Source organism: Metarhizium album (assembly GCF_000804445.1).
Source record: "Metarhizium album ARSEF 1941 chromosome Unknown scaffold_10, whole genome shotgun sequence".
Classification (NCBI taxonomy): domain Eukaryota; kingdom Fungi; phylum Ascomycota; class Sordariomycetes; order Hypocreales; family Clavicipitaceae; genus Metarhizium; species Metarhizium album.
The window spans coordinates 105,576-116,511 of NW_024467584.1; the positions used below are offsets into that span (position 1 = coordinate 105,576).

The 10,936-nt window shown below is 43.7% G+C and overlaps 2 protein-coding genes across 2 annotated transcripts; both read right to left on the reverse strand.

Annotated features, from left to right (window-relative positions):
* Positions 1 to 162: 162 nt before the first annotated feature.
* Positions 163 to 1,656, reverse strand: MAM_04455 (uncharacterized protein; the record flags this gene model as incomplete). Its single annotated transcript, XM_040823253.1, has 1 exon — positions 163 to 1,656. The coding sequence occupies one exon, from the start codon at positions 1,654 to 1,656 to the stop codon at positions 163 to 165; it is 1,494 nt and encodes a 497-aa protein (XP_040678506.1).
* Positions 1,657 to 2,929: 1,273 nt separating this feature from the next.
* On the reverse strand, positions 2,930 to 3,313 carry MAM_04456 (uncharacterized protein; the record flags this gene model as incomplete). The annotated part of the gene is made up of 1 exon (XM_040823254.1): positions 2,930 to 3,313. One exon carries the CDS (start codon positions 3,311 to 3,313, stop codon positions 2,930 to 2,932), a length of 384 nt encoding a protein of 127 aa, XP_040678507.1.
* Between the last annotated feature and the right edge of the window lie 7,623 nt (positions 3,314 to 10,936).

A 10,936-nucleotide genomic window follows, 5' to 3' on the forward strand; every position in this document is an offset into this window, starting at 1 on the left:
ACCCAATATTACGTCATGTATGAACCTATATCGCTCTCTAGTACAAAACAGGATGCAGATGGAACGGCGTGTATGCTGAAAAAGTAGTGGCCCGACAACAAAATTATGAGCAAGAAAGGGATTGTCAAACGAGCCGGTCGTATCGGACTGGAGCGGATTCTTCTACATGGGTTCCGCAGCCTTCTCCCGGCGCTCAGCGCTGTCGGTGTCGTCCATCACGTCGTGGTGGACCGCCAAGGTGCAGTACGTGCCCAGGATTTCCGCGAGATATCGCTCTCTGTTCCTGAAGTGATCAGGCCCTGCCTGGCGAGCCATCTTGTCGGCGTGGTGTAGGAGGACTGGGTGGAGGTCGGCGGGAAGGGCCAGGAGACGCTCGGGGCTGATGGAGAGCTCGTCCTGGTCGGCTGCGTCCCCCCCGAGTGCCTGGCAGACCTGTGGGTTGGCCGTGATGGCGGCGCAGTATTGGTGAAAGAGCGAGTGGCGAGCCAGGAATCGAAGCATCTCGTCCAGCGAGCTGCTCGGCAGCTCGGAACACCAGGCCGGAGGCGCTTCGGCGTCCTCGAGGGCCTTGACCTCGCAGACGGCGGCGGAATCGAGCGCGTAGACGAGTTCGTCCCGGACCATGGCCGGGTGGCCCTCGGATCGTGTGTATCCAATCACGTTTCGCCACCAGATGTTGCAGAAGACGGAGGATATGATGACGGGGATGAGGATGACATATCCCCACCAGCGCGTGGCGGTGATGATGGAGCCGACGCCGCCGAGAATGGTAGCGGTGCCGTTGATGACGGAAAAGGCCTGGACTTTGCGAGCTCTCCGCTTGATGAGGGCGGTCGCGGTGCAGGAGCCGAGCAGGCGCCGGGAGGCGCTGACATGGCGCTGGGCCTTGGTGAAGATGAAGGCGGCCCACGACGAGTTGCACAGGCCAAAGACGGCGATGGGCGTGTTGCCGACGTAGCCGGAGAGCAGGTTGGAGGCGAGATAGGCGGACGGGTTCGCGCCGCCGATGGCCATGTAGGTGCCGGCGCATATCAGGACGGCGCCGAAGCCCATGAGAAGGTCCATGATCCAGCGCGTGACCAGCTCGGTGCCGAGCTCACGAAAGTTGATGGCCAGGACGACGTCCGTCTCCAGGGTCGATTCGCACCTCGCCGCGAGCAGCTTCTTCTCCTCGAGGAGCCGCCGTCTCTGCCGCCGCAAGTAGCGGACGTTGCAGCACGCGCGCCTGGCGTCCCGGAAGGCGAAGATGGACAGGACCCCGGCCACGGTGCCCCCGACGGCCATGAAGACGACGGCGTAGACGGGGACGGGGATCTCGTTCCACACGTTGGCGGCAAAGTCGCCGGCGTTGGCGAGCTCCATGAAGCCGACGACCCGCGAGAGGTTGTTGACGAGCCTGCCGTCCCTGGCGAGCCCCCATTGTCCGTCCTTTTGCCTGACGAGCCTGACGGGCGGCTGCTGCTGCTGCTGCGGATGGTGATGATCATCATCATCATCATGGTGGTGATGAGGCGGCGGCAGCGCCGCATCCGAGACTCTGTCGTCCGTCGCAGCCAGCGTTGCCTGTTGCGGCGATGGTGCCGCTGGCACAGCCTCCTTGGCGGCACCCGGTTCTGGGGATGCAGGGCAGTTCGCAGGCTCCGACTTGGACGACATGCTTGGCGAGGCTTCGACACTACAATGCAGTTTCAAGCTTCGCTTCGAGCATGGGTGGAATGCAGCGTCCCGACGAGAGGACTGGCTGAGCGTCCGGCGTCGTCTTGCCACCAGTTAAACGGGCGAGGCAGAGAAGGAAGCGGCGGAAGAGGAGCCGGAGAGAGGAGAGAAAATTGGAAAACTGGACATGGGAAATGGAAAATGGCCATGTCAGCCACGTGTGCGCAAAAGACGGGGTTGTATGGTACCGAGTCCTCGACGTCGTATCTGGCACCTGGCATTTGGCATCTCCAAGCCAGAGGCCAGCCCGCTTGTCCTTGAATGTGTGAGAGCGGCCAACGTAATCAATACAATCGACGCCCTCAATCTGTTCCATGTGCTTCACCAGCGCGGCGGAATTGCTTGTTGGCTCTTGAGCCGTGCCTTTGCGGCCGCCGCCTCTCTCCCTCGCGGACAGGGCCCATCCTAGGCCATCAACAGCCCGGCCGCGCCTTTTTTTTCCTTAGTTCCAGTTCTAGTGGGATCGCTCGCTCCTCTTGATCCAGTACTGTTCGGCAGGACGCTGACCGTTGGACCGGCGGCCTTGTGGGCGTCTTGGGTTGGGATCGACAACCAGCGGCGCGACTGTCTTCCCGTCACGGTCTCGCCGGGCCAGGAGACGACCTCTGGGTTTCTGCAACAATGGGGATTGTGTCGCAACAGGTAATGCTTTACCCGCCGGATCGGGAGGCCCCCCCTTGACCCCGTCATGCCTCTTGAGTCTCGACCAACCCCAACCACCACACACCACACACACAGGTTCGGCCGGGCTACAGAGTAGCACTAGCCATCAAGGACTCCGTACGGAGTGGCTTTCCAAAAATAAACGGCCCAGCGCCCTCGTTCGCGTTGGGACCCGCCGTGGCATCAAAATTCGACCTTGCGGGCGAGGCTACGGGACCAACCATGCCGAGCCTCCTCGTCCCCAAGGTCAAGGGCAAAGGTCAACGACGCTCTCCCACCGCATACACTACGACAATGCTGGCACGGCCGCCATCTCGAAAATGGCGCATCTGTCCTCGCACATTGCCTTGGATGACAGTGACACTGACCGACTGACACGGAGGGTGCTGGCGTGAGGCTTGCTTGCGGAGCCTTCGGCCAGCCCGAAAAAGCCGTGGCACCATGTCTCGGCCAGTCACATATCTGCTCCTCTGGCCCCCGGTGCAACCATTCCCTGACGGAGAGCGTTGGTGTGTGTCGGGACAGGGGCGGCTGGAGTCGCTGCTACTCCTTAGTCCTTGCTGCCCAGTTGCTGGTAGGAAGCGGATTTCTGCTTGGGACTTGGTGCTGCATATCGCGTCTTCTCGGCAACCCACTCCTCGTCCTTGTTTGCGAAGAAAAGACGCGCTCCGGCAGCAACTTGACTGTACAGAAGCCGCCTCAAGCTTAGCATGGCCATGCCCTCTGCTGCCTGTGTCGCCGCTGCATAGCCTCGTCCGTGCCGCTGCCGGCGGCGAACCGTGGATTCTGCAAGGCAACGTCGGGCTCGGCGGGGATCACGATGCCGCCGTGCCTGCAAACTGGCCACAGGACGCGAGACGCTGCCCGTGTCGGTGGATGCGCTAGAGCTGGCCTGGTCCATGGTGAGGAGCATGTCTTTGCCAACGGCGCCCATCTCCGTCCGTCTGGCGGACAACATTGCAATGTCGGCCGCCTTTTGCACCAATGCCTGGTGACCTGGTCGTGTCTTGCTGTCTCTGTCCTGGCAGGACGGACCACAGTAGTTGGTCGGCGCTGCTGATAATGCTCAGGCTCAGAGACAACCGTCAAGCATTCTCTTCATTGCCATCATCAACACCGCGAGACTCCGACACAGCTTCCGCCAACCCCGTTCGGCCATCGTGTGTCGGAAACGCCACGGCCACGTCAGTGACCAAGTGCATGTGTCAAGGTAGAATAGAGCACTCAGTAGACCACTCGTCTCGGATCAAGCCATAGCCATGCTCGTGGGGGATGGTGATATGAAGCGCACAATGTCTCTTTTACATGACGAGCACTCGGCATTTGGCGCCTTTGACATCGTTGTCGATTGATGATGGGAACGTTGCCGACAGGGTTCCTGCAAACTGGGACAAGATGTTCGAGTTGATTGGCACGGCCATGTCACCCCCGTGCCTCCATTATCACTTGTATTTACTTGCCAACTCTTCGACATTTTCCATGGCCACGAGCAGCCTGCTCTTCAGACTGCCCCTTGTCTAGCTCGCTGGCTCCGGCTCTCGCTCGTACTTGCACACGTTGCCATGGTAGACACGGTGTGGAAAAACCACATATTTTGCTCGTTAGTGATGCATTGTCTGCCAGGTCGACACGCCACGTTTAGCAACAGCTGTGAGCGTTGTTGAAAATTGGGGCTGTTCCTTGACTGAAGGCATAGATTATGGCCTCGTTATGGCTGGAATTAGACGCTTCTTGAGTAACTGTCACGCCTTTTGTCTATCATCGCAAGCGACCCGCAGTACATCCCTTGTCTGACCCCGGGGCAAATTCAACAAACTCTGCCCGGACTATGAGCAGATGCTCCAAGATCTCTTGGACAGCCTTGACAGAGACGCTTGCTTCCGTCCTGAGCGTCCGCGGGCGCAACCCAGAGCTCACGAGGGTATGCAACTTTATTCTGACAGCAGAATCAATGCCAACACTGACAGTTCTCTGGGACGATCGAGGATTGATTGTTGCCAGAGTCTCTCCAGGATCCGGGGCGTGGCGTGGTCATGAAACAGTCGCACAAAAACGGCAAAATCTCGGCTGCGGCTAAGCTGCCGGCATATCGTCAGACGAAGTAAAATGTTTGAGAGAGGAAATTCGAGGGGCTCAACTGTACCCTCCTCATCAAGAAGATGGAAGACAACGAATCTGGTCTTGGAGATGGCGGAAATGGTTAGACAGGAGGCATGCAAACCTCGCCAATGCTTCGCAACTTGGCAACCCCAGCTCACGCCTCAAATGAAATGCGAAATAACTTACAATTACCCCAGATGCTTCGGCAGGAAGCCAGCCGGATTGCGAGCGAGCATCTCTAGACTTGTTAGTTTTGGGGGGTTGCAGCAAGGACGCGGTCGAAAAGGCCTCCAAGGGGACGGCGGGCTTTAACGGTGTCGTCTATGCTGTTCATGCCACACCAAATATGCTTGTATCGAACAAGGGTAGCATTGCAGTCAGAGGCATCGAATAGCTACAGGTCCTAGGCTGACTCAAGATACCGCTCAACTAGACACTCCCAGCAGAACCCACAAGAGCAAGTAAGGCTATGGCAGCACTTTCACAATGCTTTCAAGGCGATGAAAGATGTCGTTGCCGGAGGGCAGCTTGTTCCAGAAAAGCAAGAATCATGAGCGCAAGTTGGACAAGTTCACGGCTAGCACCCATATCTCCAAGCTCGATTTACCCCAGTCCCTGGAGGAGTACATGGGCAGCATTGGAGAGGCTATAGGCTGGGAAGGCTGCTTCCCCTTATTGGCGTCGTCGATTCTGCTGCTCCAGCAGGTTGCCAAGCTCACTAATGTACTCAAGCGCCAGCTAGATGGCTCCAAATAACGGAGACTGCTATTTATCCCCTAGCAATTTTGTTGAACCAGGTGAGAGGCTGGTGCGGCTCGTCACGTCATGCTGCCATGGATTTTCTGTCTGCATGGATTCGTAGATTACATCTCTCATTCATCTGCACTCTCCAAGTCTCGTGTGGATGTCTTCGATTCTTCCATCTCGCTGCTACGGCCCTTGTGGTTGGTCTTGACTCTTGAGCGTGATCCTGTAGTAACAATGAGCACCTGGCCCTTGTCGGGAACGGGTCAGAACTCGCCTCTTCCGTGACCGACGACGATGGTTCAATTGACACCGATTCCGATGGAATGTCGAGAGCTGGGCAGGCAAGAGAGGAAGATTGTCCAGGATGCGTACAAGGACCAGTCCGACCCGGCCATGTTTTGCTGTTTCTCCAAGTAGTGGGCGTTGGGGGTCGATTTGTGTCGGACCAAAAAACGGGCGTGGCCACCCTGTGCCTTGTGCCTAATTTGGAAGGGTCCACAGCACACCGCGCCTGCCCGCGCCTGCCTGCAGCCTTGCCAAGCGCCCTGTTACGGTCGCACATTAGCTTGCATCTGCAAACGCTGCTACTATAATTTTCTGATTTTCTAATTTTTAGATTTTTTAAAAGTATATATTAAATACCCTAGATAGCTATAAAGCTATATAACTAGTACATCTTCTTTTTATATTAGGCCTAGAAAACTCTTTAATAGAAAGAAAAACTCTGCCTACTTCTGTTTTTACTCTCTAGAGCAGCTCTAGCTCTATGCTAGCTAGAATCTGCCTGCCTTCTGTGCGTATATAAGTATTGCTAGCTTTACTAGCTGTATTCTAGAGGGGCTAATAACCCCTAAAAATTAAGCCTACTTCTAGCTCTACGCTAGAGCTATACTGCTTCTGCCTATTCTCTTGCTATATTCTCTAGCCTCTAGTTATTCTCTCTTACTAGGGATACAATCTATCTCTATATAGTATATTATTTATTACTATCTTAAAGGTAGGCTAGTCTAGCTCTAAGCTAATATATAACTACTAGCGTAAATATTTAGTATTTAGCTATAATAGCTTATATAGTTAGATTTACCTTACTTCTATTTTATATATAAATTTAAATTACCTCTTAGCTTTTACAGCTAGCTATAGCTTAACTCTAGCTTTATACTAGAGCTATTTTATGCCTACTTAATTTCCTATTCTATCTATTAGTCCCTAATTATTCTAGCTCTCTAGAAATGCAGACTATCTTAGTATAGTATATTATTTATTACTCTCTTAGAAGTAGGCTAGCCTAGTTCTATGCTATTATATAGCTACTAGTATAAATATCTAGTATTTAGCTGTAATAGCTTGTATAGTTAGATTTACCTTACTTTTATTTTATATATAAATTACCTCTTAGCTTTACAGCTAGCTATAGCTTAACTCTAGCTTTATACTAGAGCTATTTTATACCTACTTAATTTTCTATTCTATCTATTAGTTCTTAATTGTTCTTGCTCTCTAAAGACGCAGACTATCTTAGTGCAGTATATTATTTATTGCTCTCTTAGAAGTAGGCTAGCTTAGTTCTATACTATTATATAGCTGCTAGTATAAATATCTAGTATTTAGCTGTAACAGCTTGTATATTTAGATTTACCTTACTTTTGTTTTATATATAAATTACCTCCTAGCTTTACAGCTAGCTACAGCTAGTATAGCTGCTATACTAAACTTAAGCTTTTATTAAATATAAAGCCGGCTAGACTCCTCTTAACTTCCTTCTCTTTTTTCTTTCTCTTTTAACTTCTTGCTCTTAATATATACTAAATCTTACTAATAAACTAGCTCTACTTACTGCTCTACTAAGCTTAAGCTAGTCTCTACTTAAATTCTAGCTAACTTCTTGCTAAACTATTATTGCTATTATTATTATCTTTAAACTTTATTAGAACTTATTATCTATATATATATACTTTATATTTATTCTATACTAGCTTTAAATCTAGAGAGTTGCTAATTTTTTTAGCAGCTATTACTATATTCTCCTCTTAGTTTACTAATATAGAGAAAGTTATAGTAAGTTTAAGCTAGTACTAGCTTAATCTCTGCTTAATAGCTAACTACTATAAGACTTCTAGTGCTTTTAAAGGCAAAATAATAACTAAGTCTTAGTTCTAAAAAGTTGCTAGTAAGTTAGTATATATCTCTAATTCTACCTTTATTTTAGCTTTAACTTTATATATAGCTTAGTTCTATCTATAAAGTTATATATATCTCTTATATTGCTTAGATCTCTGCTGCTGCTACTGCTACTAGCTTAAAGCTAGATAAGCTCTAAGCTTATTTATACTAAGAGATTATTAAGTTAAAGACTATATTATGCTTTAACTATTATATTTATAATAATTATTATATTTCTATAAGTTATTCTATCTCTACCTCTTCTCTAGCTTTAACTAGACTATAGTATAATATAATATTAAAGATATATTTTATTTTTCTATGCCTCTAGAAGAAGCTAGAAGCTATAGCTAAGAAGATGCCTTTCTATATTACTATAAATAGTTTGCTCTATTTTTAGCTTAGTATTACTAACTCTCTATCTTAGTTTACTTCTTAATTTTTTAAGAATCTTAAGGCCTTAAAGAAGGCTAATAATTAGAAAGAGAAGAAGTAGGCTTAGTCTAGCTTAATACTAGCTAGAGAATTAAATAATAGTATAAACTACTATAAGGAGATTCTAAGTTAGTTAGAGGAGATTATAGTATTAATTACTACTATAGCTATATTTATAGTAGAGTTAGTCTAAATTCTAAATAAGTATACTAGCTATATAGCTAAAATAGAGGCTTTACTTATAGCTCTAGATAAGCGCAGCTTTATAGTAGAGCTTAATAAAAAGCAGTATATAAGTAGCTCTAAGGCAGCTGTAGGCAGGTATAGCAGCAACTCTAGAGCGCAGAAGCAGGCTTAGAGGAGGGAGAGTTGCTAGTTAACTTAGAGTTAGTTGTTAAGTCTAGAGGGAAGAGAGAGGGGATAAGTAGAGGCAGGCTAGCTTAGAGCTAAGCTTAGTAGTATTATTTATTGCTTATACTATAGGTTTAATATACCTTTTGCTTTAATAAATTTAATAATTCTTTAACCTTACTATTGTCGGCCAATTAAGGGACCCTTTATAATATAATAGATATAATAGATAGAGCTTATGTAATCTAGTTAATTACTAAGCATAAGATAATAGGGATTCTTAAGGTATAATAGAAGTAACTTTAGATATAGTATAAAATTGTATGTAATAGTATGTATTAAAGAGTGTAGTTGTAGAGGCTTAATTTCCTTTCTATCTAGTTAGGGGGAAGGAGGGTTATTTATAGGTAAATCCTATAGTAGGGCTGCCGGATTAGGCATAGATAGTGGCTTAAAATAACCTTAACCTTAGTTAGAGGCTTAAAATAACTCTTGTGGCTGCTTTCCTGCTATAGAGTAGATTAGCCTTTATGGCTTATTAGTGTTTTTGTTAAATTCCAGCCAGCATTCCTCTCTTAACCTTATTTATATGTGCAAAGGAATGTAGGCATAAAGCATATTAAATCCTTGCATACAAAATGCATGCAAACGTTCCTTGTAGACAATTTGTGTGCTGCAGTTGTTTCCCTTATTTTTATAGGTGTTTTTTATAGTAGGCAGTATCTGCCGCTGACAACTATTACTATATTAGCAAGCTAGCATTTAGCTAGTATTACTATAATTCTACCTTTAGTATTTAGTTAAGCAGTCTTACCTTCTACTTCTTAGCTAGTTTTGCTGCTAATTAGTAGTAAGTTATCTAGTCTATATTAATAAACTACTAAGTTAGCCTTACTACTAGCTTAAGGCAGGCTAGAGCTTATTTAACCTCTTTATTATTCTACAGCTAATTTAGTAGTCTTATATCTATATAAAGTAAGTATAATAAGATAATATAGTATATATCTTTCTTCTTAGTTCTACACTAATATAGAGGCAACTTTATGCTAAGTACCTACTTATAGTAAAGAAACTTATTTAGCTTTATCTTGCCTATTTATAGCTAGATTAACATAGTAGTCTTATACTTATATAGGCTCTTATATAGATAGGTTGTCTATTTTAGTGTACTTAGCAGAGGTATATTCTCTATTACCTTCTAGCTATACTATTAGCAGGCTAGCTTTATATTTTAATGCTAGTTATTTTATTACTATTACTATTCTTGCTGCATTATAGCCTTAGCAGCTCTAGCTAGGCTCTAAGCTTATATTTACTATTAGTCTTTTTTATTTAGTTTCTACTAAAGCCCCTTCTTTTTCTTTAGAACTCTTACTATTATACTATAAGTAGTTTAGATTTAACCTACTATACTTATCTTCTCTAATTAATCTTTAAACTTATACTTTAAGTAGTTAAGATAAAAGTTTAATAAAGAAACTACTGCTTCTGCCTTTAAGTATAGAATTGGTATAGCTTTATATACTTTAGTAATAGCTTAGAGGCACTATAACTACTCTACTATAAGTTGTTTAGCAACCTCTTTAAGTTTGCCTTAGATCTAAGTAGGCATATAAAATATACCTACTTTATAGGCAATAACACCTTAGACTACTGCTGTATATAGAGCTCTTCTACTAGAGTATATACTGCTCTAAGCTAAGGCTAAGAGCGTAGTAAGAGCAAGCTGCTATATAGCTAATTTCTTCTCTATCTAGGCTCTATAATAGTTCTACTTTAGCTTCCTGTTAATCTAGACGCCTAGAAACCTACAGCTTTCCTTTAGTGCAATCTCGTTAGCGCCCAGCTGTATCTAGGTCTAGTGCAGCTCTCTAGCGCAGCTAAAGTGTAGCAACTCGCTTTTTGCTGAGTTGAATCTTTTAAAAGTATAAAGTTATATAGAAAAAATTTCTTCTACCTTAATATATAAATTAAACTTTATACTATAATTATTTTAGATTTATATTAAAACTAGTTTTATATTATTTCTAAATTATTTCTAAATTATTTCTAAATTATTTTAAAATTAATTTTAAATTATTTCTAAATTATTTCCTACTTTAATATACTAAAACTATATAAATAGCTTAAAAGTCTTAAAGAGACTATTTAATAATTTCTTTAGTATAGTATATTTTATAAAGATATTTTATTTTAAGTTAATAAGCTTTTTAATAAATAAAATAAAAATATTATTAGCTTTTAAATATTATAATACTAACTTTTAGCTTAAAGGCTTTTAAGTATTTCTAAAGTATATATAAAAAGCTTAAAGCCTTTATATAAAGAGATTTTAAAACTATTTATATAAGAAATACTAATTAAATTAATTTACTACTTTATTAATAAAATTCTTTAGTAATATAATTAGCAACTAGTAAGCTTATATATACTAAAGATATAGCTTTCTTACTAGAGATTAATATAGTAGTAAAATATATAAATTATAAATTAACTTATTAAGTAAATTTAATTCTACTTCTTTTTCTATAAATATTTTAATTAATTAATTCTTTAGAATTTATAATAATATAATAACCTTTAATATTTATTATATACTATTTATAAGGTTTGCTAGTAGAATTATATAAAAAAGTATATTTAAATAAAGCAAAAGTAAATTTAAATTCTTTCTAAAGTAATTTAATTTCTTAAAAAAAACTTAAAGTAAATATTAGTAATTTATAAATTTAGTTATAAATATCTTTACTACTATATATAA